The 21,031-nt window shown below is 41.9% G+C and overlaps 2 protein-coding genes across 2 annotated transcripts; both read right to left on the bottom strand.

Moving 5' to 3' along the window:
• Window positions 1-40: 40 nt before the first annotated feature.
• On the bottom strand, window positions 41-6,403 carry tut1 (terminal uridylyl transferase 1, U6 snRNA-specific). Its single transcript, XM_070927411.1, has 10 exons — window positions 6,271-6,403; window positions 5,649-5,839; window positions 5,283-5,489; window positions 4,793-4,907; window positions 4,537-4,664; window positions 4,122-4,348; window positions 3,884-3,993; window positions 2,674-2,796; window positions 1,735-1,827; window positions 41-1,572 (listed from the first exon to the last, which is right to left on the bottom strand). Exons 1-10 carry the CDS (start codon window positions 6,344-6,346, stop codon window positions 434-436), a joined length of 2,409 nt encoding a protein of 802 aa, XP_070783512.1. The 5' UTR covers window positions 6,347-6,403; the 3' UTR covers window positions 41-433.
• A 945-nt stretch (window positions 6,404-7,348) lies between these two features.
• On the bottom strand, window positions 7,349-17,578 carry mki67 (marker of proliferation Ki-67). The gene is made up of 16 exons (XM_070927488.1): window positions 17,490-17,578; window positions 16,968-17,049; window positions 16,594-16,709; window positions 16,003-16,069; window positions 15,814-15,889; window positions 14,892-15,566; window positions 14,524-14,756; window positions 13,782-14,421; window positions 13,405-13,511; window positions 13,051-13,228; window positions 12,795-12,938; window positions 11,759-12,651; window positions 11,262-11,307; window positions 11,063-11,134; window positions 9,647-10,624; window positions 7,349-9,364 (listed from the first exon to the last, which is right to left on the bottom strand). Exons 1-16 carry the CDS (start codon window positions 17,576-17,578, stop codon window positions 7,542-7,544), a joined length of 6,219 nt encoding a protein of 2,072 aa, XP_070783589.1. The 3' UTR covers window positions 7,349-7,541.
• Between the last annotated feature and the right edge of the window lie 3,453 nt (window positions 17,579-21,031).

Genomic DNA, 21,031 nt, shown 5'->3' with positions numbered 1-21,031 from the left:
TCCCAACTACTGTATATAGAATGAGGCAGTGTTCTACAAATACTTTATTCATTTGAAGACAGCATCAGATGCTGTGTACAACAAATGTCTGCCACTGAAGTTTCCCTTTAAAGTTTCATCATTTAAGAGCATTTTTTGTTAAACAGAAATGTAAAACCAAGCCTCGTCTCAAACATAAAAAGTAGGCTTCATCAGGAAATCTTATTTTGAAAAACTCATAACTACAATTATATAGAACACATGGAAACATTACAAACTGGACAAAGCCCTTATTTACAAATATAATAACTGATGCTTGGTCAATATAAAGCCACAATAACGCTCTTTTGTGTCACACTCTCAAGGGTTAATACAAGTAGCAGTGATGGCATCTTTGATTCAAAACAAAGAAAACCCCAAATTCTTAGATTTAATGGAGACATGTCTGAACTCTCTAAGCACGACCCACTTCTTTCTCCAGCAATGTCTCTGCCATCTTTGGTAAGAAGGCTTCCAGGAAATGAAAGAAGTCATGAAAGACTCCCGTCTTGTCACTGGTTGGCTCCAGCTTGAGCACTGCCTTTGTGCTTTCTGTCCCACCCACCATCTGGGGCTGAACCTTGAACTCCAGGGGATCCTTGAGCTCTGGCTCTTTTTCAATGATGTGAGCTGTGACCTGGGACTCCAGCTCCATACAGCTACCCTCTGGCCTCGAGTCTGTATCTTTGATCAGCACCCTTCTCACTTTCCTCCTGCCGGCCCACACAATGTGCTTCTGCACACAGATCCAGGGAGGGAATTCAGGCTTGCCCCTTTTTGCCAGTCTTGGCTTTTTGCCTTGAGGCGACACTGAGGCATCGCTGCCAGAAGATAGCGGCCTCTTGCCACCCACCACAGCTGTACCCAGAGGACTGGTTTCGTTTTGGGATTCAACACTGTCAAAGCTGTCGTTTGTTGACGTGTTGAGGGAAGCTGAGAGGGAAGTCTCCACTTCCTCAGCAGCATTGACAGCTGAATGCTCCCCAAAGACGGCGTCTGCGGAGGGAGCAAGGTGACACCCGAGAACACTCCGGAAGACTCCCTCCACAGCAGAGCAAACCTTCTGAAACCACAGCAGCTGGAAACCATCTCCCGCCAAGTGCAGCTGATTACGCAGCCCTTCAGGGAGCGATGCTGATTTGAAGGGGATGCTGATGGTCAGCTGCTCTGTTTTGGTATGCGGGACCTCCCCATGGGGGGTCAACAAGCGCACCAGCCCCCATGACTTCCCCTTGGTAGATTTGCGCTGGTACTGCAGGCTGCGGCAGTACTTGTCAGCCTCCTGGCACTCCCTCTGGAAGCTGCGATGAGAGCGCTCATTCAGGTTTCCAGCTACGTTGTGGGAGAGCTCAAAGGGGTCTAAGAGATTTAGGGGGCCCAGTTTGGGACCGTGGTGATGAGCCTTAGTGGATTGTTCCTCTTGCATGGCCTCCTCCTCTTTACTCTGGCTGAGGAAATCAGTGATTGGGAGTGCACGCCCCTCCCTGACAGATATGACACTACTGGCAAAGTCAAACTTAGCATAGAAGGAGAAGAAGCCAGCGAGGAGGGTGCCTAGGAGACAAAACATACATGTACATAAAGAGTCTGGTGCCTGTAGTGGTGGTGCTGTCATTGCACTTAAGAGGTTACATTTATATTTAGAACTCAAGAAGCTAGGTTACATAAATCATGTCTGACTAACGCATTTCTCTTTTTTCAGTTACTCTCACTTACAGAGGTCCTGTGTATTCCTGCTGGGGGGCACAGCAATAGGCTGACTCGGGAAGGTGCAGTTCCAGCCCTCAATCACACACTCTTCCTCCTCACCTGCAAAGAGGTGAACACATAACCATTAATGAACAGATTGACAAATGGCATATAATTGAAATGACAGCAAAACAGACAAATTAACATGTCATATTCACTGTATGGGACCATCTAAAGTATCCACAATGTGAACGGCATTTTCACCTGTCGGGGAAAATCCGTACGAACACATTCTTTCTTAAGTGGCACGTAAGAGTGATTTTACTGAATTTGTGGCATTCATTGATTTTCTCCTACTTTAATTTTGAGGTATGAAGAAAATTCATGAGTGGTCCACACCTGTTGAACGAGTCATGAACAGATAGTCTGACTCTCTCCAATGGAAAAAACAAAACACTCATTTGATCTGAAATCACAATGCCTTCATCTGTATGCATTTGGAATTTAAATATAATACCTATTAACCAATAATAACCAAGACAAACTTTACAAATAAAATGGATATTCTGTTCACCATATCATCATCATCATCATCATCATGGCTGCCAACCAAAAGAGGTTTTATAGATTTTATGACTTTCATTAGCAGATTTTGTCACAGCAACTTATAAATTACAGTAGTTGTTGAAAAATTCTCTCATTCCAGCAGCTGCCTCAGGGACTTTATGCAGGATCATCCTCTGATAGTGTCACACCACCTACTGTCGGCTACACGTCAGCAAGACTTTTTGTTTTTGTTTATTTACAAATACACACCTCCTCATTAACAGATGGCACTCATCAGGCCGAAATGAGCAACTTACGACAGGTTTGTGCAAGTTAAAGAGTTTGGTGAATCCGACCTGGAACATTCAAACCTATGCAAAGTATGAAAGGTTTAGGATAAGAATATGATGCAGCACTTACAGGCCATGTCTTTGAGCTGGTCCACTGTGGGGAGGACAGGAGGCTCACAGTTTTGCAGGAAGAAGATAATCAGCAGAGTCAGGGCGTAGTTGTTGAGCAGGGGGCCGGAACCACTGGCATTGCCTACATGTCACAACACAAATGCGATGGAGTTGTTAACAGTTGACAGGATGAAACTGTGATTAGTGCAATGCTGTACATGTGTACATATAGGATAGAGCCGAGAGACAAAAGCATCAACATCTTTGTATAATTCTGAAGCCCCTAAATGTACAGCAATTTCAAAATGTCATAGTTTTTTGTTTTTTTTGCATAATAGTAAAATGGAACAGTGCTCATTTGGACCGTCATTGTCGCCACTTAAAACCTCTTACGTCTTTTGAACCCTTTGTGACTGTGTTTCACAGTTTTTATTTCGTTTGTGTGAAACCGTTTTGTTTGTTTTTGTTTTGTTGGTCGCTATGGTATAAAAATAGTTTAGCTGTAACCTGTTTGCTTACAGGCTATGATGGATAATGTGTCATGTAGCCTGAATGACGGAGCACCGTCTTGTAGACGGACGTCATTGCAGTCAACTTTGTGAATCCATGGATGTATAGTAAAATGCGACACAGCCTTAGGCAAAGATTCATGTAGTTGCAAGCTCAGTTCTTTCATTTGAACAACATAAGTTTGAAAGCTTACTTGTGAAATACGATAACTAAAAAAACAATTTCACTATTACTTGGTTTATGGCACCTGGCAACACTGATCTACATGCAATCACTTCATAATCGTAAGTTTGGGTTGTAACAGCAGCCTTACATGCAACGATCCCATCCTGCTCTGCTAATCACTCTGCACATGTGCCTTGTCGAAAGCTGCACTGGCAGCTTGGAGGCCACTGTTCATCAAAGGGAATAAAGGAGATATGCCCCAGGAGTAAAAGTAATTAGTGTGCGCTTCAGTGAAGAACACTCTCATTAAGATTTTATTCTATATAAAGGGAGACACTGCCTGTGATATTTCAACACAAAAGGAGCAGCTTCCATAACAAGGCACTAAAAGGCATTGCAAATCAGTACGTCCAAACAGATCCCAACATGATCACAAGGGGCAAGTGAAGTTCTACTGACATCTGCTGACCAAAAAATGAAACAACAACAACCTAAATGCACAGATAACCACAACCCAATAATCTTTTCGTAAGGTGCAAGTCATTTCATCTTACCAGCCAGCTGCTTCTGCTTGGCCCAGTAGCGGATTGTGTACACCAGAGGCCTCAGCTTGTCCTCTATCCCAGAGCACAGCTGGAGGAAGCGGGTGTTCCTTACTGCTAGTCTAGTGAAGGACACAGGACAGGAGAAAATGAAACCATACTGTACAAGATAAAAACAACATCCCTCACCACATCTGTAGACTTTTGATGCCTCACAGTATCAAGGGAATCCTAGGAATCGTCGGCTGACCTGTTGTTAATGGTGATGTCCCCCTGCAGGTTGAGCTCGCGGTGATGGAACTTGACTACAGGGAGACGGGCGCTGCTGACCACCTGGACTTTGTGCACGCTGGGGACACACCGTCTGAGGATTGCTGCCACAAGGTCCAGGACCTCGGCCGGAGAGGCAGTGGACAGGTCAATGTCAGACAGGATGGAGTCCTCAGAGCGGCCATCGTCTGACATGCCCTCCCCTGCCTGAAGAAAGAGGGGAGACAAAAAGAAAAAGGAGGATGATTTAATACACAATGGGCTCCCTGTAAAGTTACATTATTTGATATTTTGGCTGTAAATTGTGTGGATCCAAAACCTTATTTTTGGTGACAACATTGAGGTAAAAATGCACTTTATAGGCACCAATTACTATACATGTAAAAATATCAGACCTGCTCTGCGGTGGACTTGGCACGGGCCTGGAACACCTTGGTGTTTTCCAGGTCCAGGAACAGGTCTAAGTCACAGGAGTGGATGCCGAAAGTGTTGACAGATGAACCAAATGGCAAAATCTGGCTGTCTGCAACCCATCCAAACATATGATTAAAAGTGAGAGAGCCAATCTGTGACTAACTTTTGCACAAATATCATTGTGTAGGACAAAATTTCAAGAACTGACTCTCTGTATGTGTGTTTACAAAAGGTCACCTGGGAAAAACTCTACAAAAACCTCTTGCAGGAGTTGAACCAGCAAGCCGCGGGTCTTCTTTTCGTTTTCTCCCAGCTGACATCGCTCCACGATGTACTGCATCTGTGCATCCACCTGTAGGAAGAACAAAGAACACCACCACAGTCCCTTTGTTAACAAGACACCTTGATAACACGTTATAATACGCTGAGTCCAAATATATACTAGTCTAACAGTATTTGACTAATGTTTGTCGTTCCGTCAGTATAAATGACATACGTCTATCAGTTTTTGCCTAAGTTAAGTTAGTATAGTATAAACTGTATATTCATTTTATATGAAACATGATTTTTGGTTTAATATAAGACACACTATCGGATAGTACTACATTGACCTCAAGAATCTAAAAGAGTCCACTAGCAGCTCCAAGAGGCTGTAACCCTCCTTATAACCAAGTGAATTTGCCACCTTCACAGACCCACGCTATATATTTGACAGCAGGATGCTTACAGACACCAGCTGACACAGCTGAGGTTTGAGACGGTTGAGAACTTGTTGGAGATTCTGGAAGTCATTCTTCTTCTTGGGAATCAACTTGAAATCCTTCTTTTCCCGAGGTTTGACACGCAGCTTCAAGCCCTTCATCTGATGCTCGACACGGGACAGGACCGCCTGTAAGCTGTCCGCCTCACTGAACTGCACGATGGCGTACACACCCTGTGAGTGCAGAGTGACACACATCAGTCACTTTCAACATGCTGCAAAGGAATGGACTGCCAGCGCTCTTGGTATGGACACAAAAGGTAAAGGCGAGCACTGTGAGGCCATGGACATCATTTGAAGTGCACTGTATCTCATTGTGAACAGCTGACTGACCTTGTCTTTATCCATGATAACGTCTGAGACTGGCCCAAACTTCTGGAAATACTCAGCTACGTCAGTCTGGGAGATCTCAGGCTTGATGCCACTGACAAACACACTGTGCTGCTCCTGGGTCTTCCTGGTAGCACGCACAGTGCTCAACGTCTTGTGTTTCCGCCCTTTGACATGCTGTTCCAAGCTAGGCACTGCAGGAAATTACAATAGGAACAACACTGCATCAGATTAACTATAAATACAACAGCTTAAAAGATCGAAAAAGCATAGTAAAGCCATTACAGCTGTTTGACATGATGTGCAAGATTAGTTTGGCTAGGAAACCATTTTAACCATGACTAATGTATCCAATACACAATATTTGGCTAGTACAGTATAACGTTAGCTAACTGTTACAACAATGCATGGCACTGACGTTATGACGCTCATATAAAAAGTGACAGTGACGTTGTAGTCCACCCCCTTCATAGCTTAAAGTTAGCTGGAATTTTTTGTCAAATAATACTGTTAGCCACCTGCCTAAAAAAAGTTACGATGTGCTTACAAAATAGAGAGGTAACTGGAAACATCAATTGGAAGTTAAACTAACTCACATGTGGCTAAGTTAGCTTACGTTACTTACTGTTTGGTAAGTTGACATTGCACAAGGTGCAGTGAAACCCTCTCGGCGTCGTTTTTATGTCACCGTCTGCCTCCATGATGGCAAAACGTAAAATGTAGCGATAAAGCAAGAAACAACCACTAAAGTCGTCAGCCGAGCTAGAGGCCGCCTGCTGTCCATGCGCCGCTCAAATCTCCCTCCAGCGTCGGCTCTGCGTTTGTTTCGAGTCCGTCACACTAATATGTCCGGGTGGTTCTCTTGTTTTATTACCAAGTTCCGGTGAATCTAATTTTATGTATTTGTTTAGACTGAAATAATTAGGAATTCTGTATCTTTTCCTGAGACTTCTATCAGACACTTATCACTTTTATATGTGGTATTATTTAGTCAGACCGTTCATATTAATTATCACAATGATTACATAGCCTACCCCTTATTTTTCCACCATGCCACTGCAATTAAATAGTCATGTCTTACCAATGGCAAGCGTTTTGAAAGGTCAATACAAAGTTTTCTTTGGCAATTCCCAAGCAAGGTATTGCAATGTCTTAAGGGACAAATACTAAACTCTAACTGTTCTGCAATGCTGGTTGATGGGGAATCCAAACTTAAGATAAATGTTTAACAAAGTTGGTTCACAATATACATGAAGGCAAGGCATTGACTGCAGTATGCACTATGGGCCAATCTTGGTTAAAAGCTCAGTCGAGTTCTCCTTTAAACCCAATAATCCATTTACCAATTTACACTTGCCTGACTCACTCCTTCCTAGAAAGTAATGTTTTATATTCTGCAAATAAACCAATTTTATTTTACCTCCGCTTAAAGAAACCAGACCTGCAGCAACCCTAAGTTGCACCTTCCAGCACTTCCTGTAACCGACAAAAAACATGAAAATGACAGAGCCCTGTCACCAGAACAGTATCTCTGCCTACAATAAGCAACATAAAAGCTTCAGGTGTTAAGAGTTTTTAAAATGCCTTTCAAGCCATTTGGTAAATTATCATCCAGGTCATTTTAACCCCAGGTACATTCTTGCACATTAAGACAAATTCAGACCAATTTTTCCATCGTACAAAAAAAATTTAATAACCATTTCTTCACCATAGAAATATAAGTAATACATAACATACAACTTGTAACAACATATGGTTAAAACAAGATTCCCTGCTGTATTGGAAAAAAAAATGCAGTGCTTAATTTTCAGTCTAAAAAACTACGTTGTAAAATGCCGTACAAAAAGATTATAAAAGGAAAAAAGTCATTACGATTAAGAATATATACAAATGCTTTTATTTCTTTGCCGATCTTCCTCTTCGGGTTTTTGGCTGTGACTCAGCCTCAACACTTTTCGCCTTGCTTGTAGACTCATCAGCAGTTATATCAGCGACCTTTGCCCCTCGCCTGGCTCTCTTGACGGGTTGAGCTTCGACAACTTCATCTGAGAGATCCTTCTCTTCAGTTTTGTTGGCATCCTTTGACACATTTTTGCTTCCAGCATCAACCTGGTCTCCAAGTTTTCTCCTGCCTCGGACTGCCTTTACAGGCGTTACTTTTGGAATATCAAAGACTTCCAAGTTTGCCTTCCACTTGACAGATCTTTTGGACATTTTTGTGTCTTCCTCAACAGCATTGCTTAGGTCTTCAGTGGGTTTTGCCTGTTCAATGGTCACTGCGGCATCATCTGTTGTGGGCTTTGCTGCTGCACGTCTTCCCTTTTTCGCTGGCTCTACTGAAGTTGACGCAGACTCTGAAACCACGACTGGAGATTCCGCATTGGTCTCCTCAAGGTGAAGAGCTGCACCTCGACGAGCTCTCTTGGCTGGAAAGGCTTGTGATGCCTCATTTTTCACAGAAGTTTTCGCCCCCCTTGCCCTGCTATGTTTAATGACTGGAGCGTTTGTCTCAGCTTTATTCTTCTCTTCAACCTCCAGGTCATGATCAGGTTTTTCCTCTGGTTCTACAGCAGTGACTCCAACCTCTTCAGTAGCTTGTTTCCCTCTCCTACCCCGTTTGGGTTTGTCTGTGGAGCTGACAGCAGGGACCTCTTGGACCTCAGTGGATTCGACAGGAGTTTCACTCTCAGTGTCTTGTTTTGCTTTTCGCCCTCCTCTCCTGGGTTTTGCAGCCACAGTAGTCTGTTCATTCATCTTCACTGGTTCAGCAACAAGTGGAGCTTTAGCCTCCTCTGGAACAACCATTTCAACAGTTTGGACTTCTTCACTTGGTTCTACATGGTCTTGCTCTGCCTTCCTGGTTCTCCTTATTTTTTTAACTGGCTCCTGGGGTTTAGTCGTTTCATCATTGTTCTCTGGCTTTTCTTCTTCCTGTCTGGCATTTCTTCCCCTCTTGGCCCTGACTGGAGGCTGAGACTGCTGCTTGGTCTCCACAGTGACAACTGTGTCTTCTACCACCTCATTTTGTTCAACAGTATCAGGCTTTGGCTTTCTCCCTCTTCTCAGTTTAGGAGTAGGGATGGACTTTTGAGGTTGAGCATCTGCCATTACATGCTTGTCACTCACAACTTCATTTTTCTCTGCTTGAGGTGGCTCAACAGGTGTTTGTTTAGTTTTTCTCCCTCTTATGGGCTTTACAACAGCTTCCTCTGTGGGGGGTGTAGAATAATTTTCTTCTTCATGGGTATTTATTGGAGAAGTCTGGTCACTCACAGAGGAACTTTCAACCTCCAGCATTGTTTCCACAGCTTTATCTGGTACTATTTCAGGGTGATCATCAGAGGTGCTTTCTTGAGACTTTGCATTTCTGCTTCTTGTTGTTTGTCTAACAGCGGGTGGTGCAGCAGCTTCAGTTTTCTTCCCTCTTCTTCCTCTGACTGGAGCAGGGACGACAGCATCTTCAGATTGTTCTGTTGCCTCCTGTTTATCCTCAGCTGCTTTAGATTCCACCATTTTCGCCCTTCTGCCTCGAACAGATTTCTTCTGAACGACAGCTGCGTCCATTTCTGTGACTTTGCAAGTTGCCGTCTCATCTTCAGGTAAACTCTCAGCTACAGGTGTCTGGGGAACAGTTTCCTTGGCTTCTGATGATTGCTTTTCATCACTTCCACTGGGCACCACCTCCAGCTGGTCACTGCAGACTTCATTTGCATCTGCTTCTAAAATAACAGGAGAAAAAAGGTGATTTACAGTGGGTGAGCATTCAACTATCAAATACCTGATCAGTTAAATACAGTACATTGGTATGGATTTTTATTTTTACCAATCCAAATATATGACCATAAATTTATATCGTAAACATTCACAATTGTTAACTCTCCCAGGAATGGAAAACACATTTATCATATACCCTCACTTTTACATTAGTTGCATAGGGTCAGAAATAGTTTCAATTTAAACCAACATGAAAACAGAAACACCAAAAAAGAAAGAGGACATACCTTGTACCATGTCAGCCTGGGGAACATCGTCACTGTGAGTACAAGACACATCTTGCTGCACAGACTGTTTAGTTTTTCTCCCTCGCTTGGGCTTCAACACAGCCTTCTCCAAGGGTGTTGCGCTGTCATTTGCCTCGTGGTCGACATCAACTCGGGGACTTTGTTCACTCTCAGGTTCTGGCATCATTTCAGCTTCAGTGGCATCCTCTTGGATCATTTCAGCTTGATCGTCAGACGTTTTTTTGCCATTTCTTCCTCGTTTAGGCTTCAGGGAAGCATTTGAAGGCAGAGATTCACTTTTCTCCATTGTGAGCGCAACATCTCTGATTTCAGTGGTCTTTGCATTTCTGCTTCTTGTTGTTTGTCTAACAGCGGGTGGTGCAGCGGCTTCAGTTTTCTTCCCTCTTCTTCCTCTGACTGGAGCAGGGACGACAGCATCTTCAGAATGTTCTGTTGCCTCCTGTTTATCCTCGGCTGCTTTAGATTCCACTGTCTTTGCCCTTCTGCCTCGAACTGACTTCTTCACGAGGTCGAGATCTGTGGCAGTTGGGTCCATTTCTGTGACTGTGCCAGCAGCAGTCTCCACTTGCGGTTGTTTTTCAGACATGTTCTCATCTGCTGTATCCACTTTGGGTTCTTCCACAGGTAAATTCTCTTCTACTGTGTCCACTTGAGGTTGTTCTTCAGATACGTTCTCAACCACTGTGTCCGCTTGAGGTTGTTCTTCAGATACGTTCTCAACCACTGTGTCCAATTGAGGTTGTTCTTCAGACACGTTCTCAACCACTGTGTCCGCTTGAGGTTGTTCTTCAGACACGTTCTCAACCACTGTGTCTGCTTGAGGTTGTTCTTCAGACACGTTCTCATCTATAGCTGCTTGAGAGATAGTTTCCATGGCATCTGATGATTCATTACCGTGTCCATTTGGTACCTCCTCTAAGTGGTCATCAACAACTTCAACTTCATTTGCATCTGCTTCTAAAATGAGATTAAAAGAAAACAAATATAGGGGGAAAGAAAGAAAAACAAGTTATAGTTGAGTTTCGAGCTGTTGAAAGACTTTCATCAGGTTTCACACATATTTTGACAATAGAATAGTTTCCTTAGCAATGATCATACACAAGGGTCAAACCTTCCTGAAGCAGGTATTTTTCCATGTTCAGCTGTGACATTTAGTAGTATAATCTGAATGTCCCATTTCATTTTTGTGCTGTGGTACTTTCATATAGTCCAACAACTTCTATTACGACAAAATGTAAGACTTAAGAAATTGAAAGTCTGCTCTCTTAAAGCTTTTATTACACTTTATAAAAAGGTATATCAATATACAGAATTTCCGTAACTGTCAGGTTGTATATAACACAATCTCATCAAAAGTAATTTTAACAAACCAATTAAAAGTATTAGTCAATGTACCTTTTTCGATGTCAACTTGGGGCACATCATCCATCACATCGTCTCGTGGCTCCTCATGGACAAAGTCTAGCTCTACATAAGACAACAAAACCAGACAGCAATAATTAGCTCATCATTGTAATGCAGCTTACATAACCACTCTAAGTAATGTAATTTATTACTCATCTAACATCCTTATTAAACTTATGAAGCAACTAACCTTTTGCAACGTCTACATCACAATCCAGAGGTGTTTGACCTTCCACCTGTCAAAACAAATCAAAAACAATTCAGACAATGGGCACTCACTTTGAAATAAAGAAAGTAAACCATGCAGGCAACACAAGTGTCTTGTAAATGATAGGTTAAGTGAAATGTACACAGACAATGATAAGAAAAAATGGAAAGAAAATGAAATAAGTTTTTAGACCAAGCTTATGTCAATGAAATGATAAACTGCAAAAACTGCTTGCTCAACTGTTTGAGGCCCTGACACTCATGTTTAACCTCTTAAACTAAACATTTATATTCAATCAAATGACGGGAATGTGAAAAGGTTGCCAATAATTACAATCCCAATAAAGGCTGAATCCCAACTGTTCCCATTGCTGATCACACTCGACCTGCCAGTTGCTATGAGTTTTATTTCTTAAATACTTGAATCAAACTAATCCTTCCAACAAAATCAGGAAAAAGACGATGCGTTTCCATTATTACCTCCTTTGTCTCCAGTTGTCCTGTGGAATCAGTCAGTGGCTCGTCCATGAGCTCTTGAAGTCCCTCAAAGTCTTCCACTGGTGCATTATCGAAGATCTCCTCAACAGGTTCACTCTCTTCTCTGGGAGTTTTCATGAGGCTCTTCACACCAACCATATCTTCAACTGGAGCACCTCTCTCTTTGGGTGTCTTCATTATTCTCTTGATACCTGTGAGACACACTAATGGGGAGCTCTTCACATTTGGCGTTTTCATGTCTGTCATTTCAGATAGGTCTTCAGTTTCTTGCACGAGTGCTGGCGTCTCCACAAGTTCCTTAACACAATCAAAACTGGCATCACCAGCCTCTAGAGCTTTGGGAGTTTCCAGAAGTTTTACTTTAAGGTCTTCCAGAGGTTCAGCCTCCTGTTGTGGGGTTTGCATGATCCTCTTTACTCCGGTCAGGCACTCCAGTTGTTCAGGTTTCTGCTTAGGAGTTTTCAAAATCTTCCCTCTCAGGTCCTCAACAGGCTCAACCTTCTGCCTTGGGGTCTTCATGAGCCTCTTTACTCCAGTGAGACACTCCTGCTGTTCAGGCTTCTGTTTAGGAGTTCTCAGAAGTCTTCCTCTCAAGTCCTCAACAGGCTCAGCCTTCTGTCTTGGCGTCTTCATGATCCTCTTCACTCCAGTGAGACATTCCGCTAATTCTGGCTTCTGTTTGGGAGTTGTTACAGAAGTAGTCTTCAAATCTGCGCACTGCAGTTCACTAGAATCAGAGGGAATCTCTATGGCAGGGATGTCACTGACGAAGCTAGATTCTTGATCTCCATTAAGGAGGCGTTGGACTGCCTCACTGTTGTAGCCTCTGTCTTTCACTGTAGATGAAACACTCAATGGCGAAACCATCATTTCACCTGTAAAATAACATTTTATTTGTTTAGGCTAATTTCATTATCTAACCGAGTTATATTTGACAAACCCCTTAGTCTAAGTGATTATGCAGAATACAAATGTCATGTTTTAGTTCTCTCCTAACACCACACACACACACACTTACCTGGCTCCTCTGGTGTGTTCAACACTGATGGTTCTACCACAGATACGCCCAGACCTCCCACTGGTGTCTTCATGGCACTGGAGTCATTGATTACAGATCTCCTCTTCCTTTCATTTACAGGAGTTTTAAACATTTCAGAAACTCCTGAAAACACAACACACAATAAGAGCAGATACAATGTTAGAGTCCAAAACACAACGCCAAGAATGAATGTGAATGTTATTGACATTTGTCTAGATGGAAAAGGCTTAATTACCAGTCAAGTCTTCATCCATTTTCATATTCTTTTTGAGGAGTGCAGTATTGGTGACCAGTCTTGGTGCAGCACCAGTTGGATGTACAAGCTTTTGATTGTGAGCTCTGCCCACAATAATGGTAACAGGTGAATCTGCATGTCCAGTGCTGACATGGCCCTGGAGTTTTCTTGCAGGGGTCTGAGAGAGACATGTAGTATAAGTAAACACTCTAATTCAAGTGATAATCTTGTCAAGTCAAAGTTCTTTGTTTATAATAGGTCCAACTAGTTAAGATCGTTGCAAGACTAGAAAAACCGTTTCATAGTTACGATGACATAAGTGTACCCTGTAATTGTTACAGTATCTTCCTTTACCTGGGCTTTGGACACAGCCTTCTTCGTTGTCTTTTTGGTGACTGCTTTTTTAGCTGGAGCAGCAAGTTGAGCCTTAGTTGGCCCAAATTTCACAATGTCTGCCCAGACTGAAAGGAGAAAAAAATATATATTAACAAACGATAAAAATAAAATAAAACCAAGCAAGGCCTCAAGCAATCCCCACAGCTTCAGAAGTTACGGTAAACAATAATTGTTAACCTAATTTTTGAGATCATGAAATCTGTATACAGTTTTTTTACACATCATTTTGCTTCACATGACAACTTTGACATTATTTGGGATTGATTTAGTTTTCAATTCATGATAAAGTGCAAGGAACAAAGACAAGACTTCTAATATAAGATATTATAACATACGTTTCATAGATGCCCGTGAAACGCCACTTCTTCTGCGCATTACTTTTACAGCACTCTTTGCCATACTTGGAGTCTTCCGTGAGGTGCTCTTCCTTCTCGGGGGTATTTTAGGAGTTACAGTGACTAAAGGCACCTGATCAGTAACAGCATCGTCTGCAATTGGAGATGGTGTGCTGATGCGTGAGACAGAGAAACGCCCTTGTACTGTGGGGGTCTGGACTCCTGGTATTACAGAATTGCGCTGATTCTTAGGCTGTTTGCTGGCCTTAGGAGTTTCCACTTTGCTTCTTCCCCTCGCAGGAGATGGACTCTTTGATTTCGGTGACTTCTTTGCAGGAGATGCAGCCTTGGGAGAAGGGGTCCTGGATTTTGGTGACTTCTTTGCAGGAGATGCAGTCTTGGGAGAAGGGGTCCTTGATTTTGGTGACTTCTTTGCAGGAGATGCAGCCTTGGGAGAAGGGGTCCTGGATTTTGGTGACTTCTTTGCAGGAGATGCAGTCTTGGGAGAAGGGGTCCTTGATTTTGGTGATTTCTTTCCAGGCGTTGGAGCCTTGGGAGAAGCATTCTTGGCACTTGATGACTTCTTAGGCGATGGAGTCCTCATTTTTGCAGGACTATCTGGATGCTCTTCTTCAAACTCCTACAAAACAGGACCCATTTTAAATAAGACTATATGATGAATAACAATTGAAATGTTAGGTCAAATTACTTAAGCCATCATCATCCTCCACTAAAATCTTACCTTAATCAAACCAATGACTGATGCTCGCCTAAGGAGTGACTGCTTGGGTGTATACAGAGACAAACTTCTCCGTGGAGCGGCCCCCTTGCATAATGGCGAGTCAGGAGGCAGTCGTTTGTCAAATAACTCTGGACTCAGGTGACTGCCGAAGGAAACCCGTTTCCTCTTCATTTGTGATGTTGGCAAGTCGGCCGCAAGTTCTCCACTTTTGCGTTTTTTGGACATCTTTTTCACTAAGAAATGAATTAAAACAGGATTGTACATCAGTAACAATCAAGTATGTACTTGAATAATTACTGTAAATTATTCAATTACTGTTAGCACTCTTAAATTCAAAGAGAACATAGTATTATCACAATAAATATTACCCTTTTCAGCTTTCTCTGAGTTACTTGGTGACGCACTTCGTTTTTTGGGAGAAGTCACTGCTTGCTCTTCTTGTTCCTTAGTCACTGCAGGTTTGGCTGGTGTGGCCTCCTTGCTTCTCCTACTCATAGGTGACTTGGGTGTTTGAGTGGAAACTTGCTCAATAACCTCACACACAGTAAACCTGGGGGGGGTTGCACGGTTTCTCGTCTGGGGTGAAGTTGCTTCAGACTTGGCAGCATTTTCAGCTTCAGGTCTGGTCATCTCAGTAGAAGGAACCTGGAACGACTTACTCTGCTTTTTAACAGACTTTGGGGTCCCATCACTTATATTTTCGGCCTTCCCCTTAGTTTCATCCACTCCAGGAATGACTTCATTCTCATTCTTCTTAGGAGTGCTCTTGTCTTCTGTGGAAATGACAGATTTTCCATCATTTTTCCTGACTGTACCAGGTTTTGGAGTGCAAAACCTCGAGGTGGGCGTTTGAAGCAGACTGGCAGAAGATTTCCGAGGGGTCTTGACATCCAGAGATTTTTTAATCATTTGATACAGGTCGTTGAAGGGGGAGGTGGTCTTGCTTTGCAGCAGGCTACCATCCTCGTTGGGCTCCACCTCCACAGTTTTCTCCAGGGATCGCTGGATGTTGTCATGGTTAGTTCCATCTTTCAGATGAGGGTCTAGAAATGTGGGTGGAAAAAAAAAACTTCACTATCACATTTACAAGCCTTCGAAATAACAAGTGTTAGACTTGGGAAAACTGCCAGCATGTAATCCCTATCAACAGACAGGGAGTTAGATAAGTAATACAATAACTACAAAGATTTTTATTTTGCATTTGTATGATATGGATACCAATTCTGGGACTGTGCAACATTATCTTCAAATACAGCAAATTCAGAATATCCACAATCACACAAGTCTCACCTGTGGAGACTTCAGAGATCCTCTTTTCTCCTTTTTCAGTGGTGACTGTGTCCCCCACTTGCTGATCTTGAAGAACCTATGCATTAAGACATTTATGAAATAAACAAATTCAGCAAGAGTGTAGGCAAATTCAAGATGTTGGAAGGCTGCAATGCTCCAGTGATAAAAGACAAATAATGAGTAAATTACTTTGAAGGTTTCAGTTTTGCCTCCTGTGGAAGACTTCTTTGGTGTGGGAGCTGGTGGGTACTCGAACCTGAAATGAACAATTAGCAACAAAATGTAAGTAAACCTAATTTACATCTGTCATGAAAGTGGTAACCTTTTCCCATTTCCATTGCATCTGGTATATGTGCTCTACTTAGATTTTATGTCCCTTTTAATGAGCTCTTGAAATCACAGGTGATTGAGGAGAGGGGAAACCATCCATAAAAATAAAACATGGTGCATTTGGGGCCACATAACTGTAAAACTCTCGACTCTTGTAGAAACAATAGTAACTACATTTGCAACTGGTGAGAGAGATATTAAAGGGCATGTTTATTATGCAGGTGAAAATGATGTGAAGTCTGGTAAACACACTGTACAGTGTCACAACAACTGATTTTTTTGTTTAAATGTATTGCATGTTTGCATTATTATTTGTCAATAAAAATAAATAAATAAAAAATTCACTTGAAGGTCATCTTACTTAAAGGGCAAATGTTGGTACAAAAAAAGTCATTTGGTGAATGCGGAAGGTAAAAGTCTGCGGCCACAACAATGGTAAAACATGATCACCTGAAAGACCGGTCAATAATAGTTATCACATCTCCATGCTTCAAACGCTCAGACTGCTGCAGAGCCTCTCCGTTGACACGAGTTGGATTCACTGAGCTCAAATTTGTCAAAACGACCTGGGAGACACAAACATCAAAAATCACCTCAAGCACAGTCCACCAAAGTAGCTCAAAGCAGAATACCAGTGTCAGCTAGGGTCAAGATTTCCCACAGTGAACTCCAGTGATTTAAGCCGTGAGTGTGTCACATAACTAACATTATGATGATCAAAATATGAAGACATTAATGTGAATATTCAATAACATTTCCTAATTATCCCAGATAAGCTCTTAAAATCAAACACTGACAAGTTCATGTGGAGCATGCGTTGTTACCTCTTTATTTTCATTCAAGTCAATTCTGCAATGCTCCTTGGAGACTTGAGGAAGCTGAATACGAATATCGCAGTCAGGCTTCCTGTAAAGATCGCAGAGAAACAGATGTATCAACAAGAGAGACATGTTAGGTGGAGTGTCAGTGGTGAATGAAATGTTCTGTGGTGCAAAAGTAAAGTGAGCGTGTGAAGTGGAGGTCTGAATCTACAATAAGGAGTTAGTTGTACTTGATGTAATAACTGAGCAGACACGCATTTAAAAATTCTGACGTCAGCAGTAGATGGCCCGCCTCCAAACCAAAAGGGTTTTTATAGCACGTCTGTCAACCCCAACATGAGGCTACACATAGGAAGTGCTGGCTGCAACATAACTTATGCATGTGTTTTCTGTCGCACTTAACAGATATGTCGTCAGATACAAAGTGCAGTTAAGATGACACAAGAGAAAAGAGATGAGCTTTAACATGAAAAAGTGACATGGCAACTAACATTATACCCACCAAATGCATTTTATTGACCTCACCTTCCAAATAAGCACGTTGCAGTAAGAGGAAACTCAGTCCCATCTCCTCCAGTCCTCTTAATCACGACTATTTTTCCATGCAATGGCATTTTTGTAACGTTACCTAGGAACGTTAGCAAAGCACAAGTGTCAAAACTGCACAGAGGACTAGATAAACAACAACGTCAAATTAACGTTAGGTAACCAAAGGACCATTTGTAGACAACATGGCATGTTAACGTTTGAAGGAATTGCCCCCCAGAAACATGGAACAAACTGAAGGAAAGACGTGTGTGAGAAACATCACTATGTTAGCTTATTAACGTTAGCTAGTAATATCTCTTTGGCCCAGACAATGTTTTCACGTAAGGCAACGTTGGCTTAATTCGACGTTATCGGTACAAATCAAATTAGCAGGTCGTTGTTAATTAAAGTTAAAACACACTGCTGACAATTCTGCGTCATCCCACGTGCAATGTCGCCTCGGTAGTAACGAAATAGGTGTCAACTTAGATATTACTTGACGTGAGATTGGAGACTACTCAACAAAACAAGACTTTTCAGTGAAGCATGTGACGCCAAATCAGCCTAAACTTAAATTTAAAATATGTGGCCACGATTGAACGACAGACTGAAAACATTTGTAAGCGTTGTAACGTTGTAGCTCTTACCTGGAATCCGTTAAAGACACGTAAACTTCTGGCAATCCATAAACATCGACCGGGATGTGGCGAAGAGGAATTTCACTTTAATATCACATCAGACTAAAAAGTAGAAATGATATCCTACCTTACCGTACAATGTACATCGACGAATGGCTAACGTAAACTACCTTAAACAGCCGTCACTTGCCCTGTCCCTACTCTTCCACAGGGGTGCCGTAGTATCACTCCGCCACACCACACATACACAGTAACCTAAAAGGAATATTCGGATTAATTGATGTCTTGGGATACAATATATGTATGTTTGTGTTATTACATTTTAAAAGTTATATGTGTAGTCTGAGTAAAATTCAACTGGCATTTTCATAAAAGGAACTATTTTGTTTACGAATTTGGCGGAACAATCTCACTTCTGTAAAGGGGTGTTGATTTGAAAATGTTTGAAATTCCGCGCGAAGGATTGTGATTGGTTGAAACGTCACAAGAGGGCGGGGCATAGTACTTTGGGTATTTGTAGAAGCTCGGCTTCTTCACGAAAATCAGATTTGGCATGTCTAATGTTGTCCAGAGATTTAAAAATATACATTATGATAATATAATATAATAATTTGTCTATAATAACTTCTGTAAAATTTGTTAAAGATATTTTTCAAAAACCTCGACAGGCTCCAGTTGAAACAGGTACATCCAGATTGTCAGCTGTTTCATTTAACATACAGCATATCACAGCACTGAGTGGCCATGATTTACTGTTCTCTATTTGTTGTATTTGTTCTTAATAAACCTTTTTCTCACAAGACATTTGGACATTTCATAGGAGAAAAGGCACAGGTGTCATTAATGAGATTAATAAGGTGCTGTATTCCTGTTAGGTGTTCAAGTTCCAGGGCCCTGATATTATGTATAGTGGTTTATTGGATTGGCTCTCTGAGACACCTAGATGGAAGAGGAACAAAGCTACCATTAGTGTTATTAGTTACACCTGTGTCAAAAGGTTATTGGAAAAACGTTTATAGGCCCATACTTGCAACATAATATGCTCTCAAAATAATTCTGCTAATGCATGTCTAATGAGAAAACTAATTATTCAGTTCTAATAGTCTTTTATGTCAATATGTGATTCAGTGTCAATGTGATTAATTTTATGTTGTTTCACTATGCTAGTGAGAAGTGCTAGACAGTTGGCACACAAACACTGTTGTCAGATTAGGTGTGCCAACTAGTTTGGAAGCAATCCATTATAGGCCTGAAGTCAAGTACAGATTTGTCTGCCTGAGCCTAGTGCACACCATCAAGCAACTGTTGCCCTTTGACCTTGATGTTATGTTTGAGAACATTTCTTCCAATACATTCCACTCTTCTTATTGAAGTGAGTCTATGTACATTTTGCTGAACAAGGCCACTGTGCAATTACAGGACAATGGCAATCGCTAAAACAGAGTCATAAAGTCAGCAATCTCGCTCTGTAATGTGCGTTATACAGCAACATATGCAAAGTCTGCTAACATTAGCTAACATTAGCCAGCATAAATTAATGGTCAAACCAGACCAAGCACGACTGTAGCTACAAAACCCTTTAGAGTATTGATTTAAGCACGGGTGTGTTTTACTGCTTATGAATTCAACTTCTAAGAGGACAAATGTGTTATTTCTTGTTTAAAAGTTAGACTTTAACCTAATTTTAATTCTGATTTTGATTAATGTCATTGTCACGAAGATTCTTGGTCTGGTATGTATCTAGTGGGCAAATATGCAACACTGAATTTAGACATTAACAGTGACCCTGAGTCTCTTCAATGCTTTGCTATTGCTACACATATGAAAAAGGTTTCTATGAATATGATCAATGAAAACCTACTGAGGACACCCCTGTAGCAGACAATGAAAAGAATGACACGCGTGAGCAACACAAACACATTTAATAATTATTAAATGTTGGTTTTATTTTTGATCTTTTTTTGTTGTTTTGTTTTTTTTCCAAAGTCGCTTGATAATCTTGACAAAATTGCAACATATTCCATACTTCTCAAACTGACGGTGTGTCTGTTGCTATTCCAGATTAGCTGTGGAGGGAAAAGTTGTGCGCTGTTCTGGACAGGTGAAGTCCGAAATGATGAAAGCAGCTTTGACCATACAAATAAAAAGAACACATGAACGACTGAGAGAGACTCCACACTGGCATCCTATGTCATAATGTTGCGGGGGTCAGGGTCAGGGTCTCTCTGCACAAGTCCTGGTCTGCCAGGCCGAACAAAAATGAGTGACTGAAGAAAAATTCAGGGGCTCAGTAGCAGAAGTGTGTGTATGTGTGCATCTGTGACAGGAGGGTTAGGAGGTGCAGCACAGAACATATACAAAGAACAGGCCAAGCACGCAAAATGATTCCTTCCTGAGACATTGGCGTGTGTACAGTAATGATGGTCTAGATGACGTGTGTGTGTTTAACGGTGAAGGCGTTTTGGCGTAAAGTGAGTTGCAGGGTGCGAGGTTGCTCTGGATCCGGCTAAAGGTCACATGTTCGTTTCTACCACAGGTTGCCAGGGGGAGATTTGTGAGGACTTAGTTGACAAACATCACATTTGGGACCTTCACTTGCCTGACCACTGACAGAGCAGAGGGATCACTACAATCTAGTCTTTTCCCATCCACTACAGATTATTGATCCATTCAGAGACTACTGAGAATCACTTGTGTTTAATACAGTGTGTATGTACACCATTCTTCACATTTTAACTCTCTTTGAAGCCGAGCTGCAAGTGGCGTCTAGCTCACCATTTTCAGAAAACACATCTCTTTCTGCTACATGGCCAAAAAGCTATGCCCCGACTGGAGTGCTACTTTGTTATCTACTGTATGTAAAAAACATGTTTTAAAAGTGAGGGGGGGGGGGGGGGGGGT

Source organism: Enoplosus armatus, chromosome 20 (assembly GCF_043641665.1).
Source record: "Enoplosus armatus isolate fEnoArm2 chromosome 20, fEnoArm2.hap1, whole genome shotgun sequence".
NCBI lineage: Eukaryota > Metazoa > Chordata > Actinopteri > Centrarchiformes > Enoplosidae > Enoplosus > Enoplosus armatus.
Note: the sequence above shows the minus strand (reverse complement) of the source record. Positions and strands in the feature narration are given on the sequence as shown.

Bases quoted from the DNA above. Each gene is read 5' to 3' on its own strand.
- tut1 (XM_070927411.1), bottom strand. From the start codon at position 6,346: ATGGAGGCAGACGGTGACATAAAAACGACGCCGAGAGGGTTTCACTGC. The intron at 4,908-5,282 runs GTAAGCATCCTG...TTCTTCCTACAG, and splicing joins AGCTGTGTCAGCTGGTGTCT to GTGGATGCACAGATGCAGTA. The intron at 1,573-1,734 runs GTAAGTGAGAGT...TTTGTCTCCTAG, and splicing joins CAGGAATACACAGGACCTCT to GCACCCTCCTCGCTGGCTTC.
- mki67 (XM_070927488.1), bottom strand. From the start codon at position 17,578: ATGCCATTGCATGGAAAAATAGTCGTGATTAAGAGGACTGGAGGAGAT. The intron at 13,512-13,781 runs GTATGTTATAAT...TTCTCCTTTCAG, and splicing joins TTCACGGGCATCTATGAAAC to TCTGGGCAGACATTGTGAAA. The intron at 12,652-12,794 runs GTAAGTGTGTGT...GTTATTTTACAG, and splicing joins GAACACACCAGAGGAGCCAG to GTGAAATGATGGTTTCGCCA.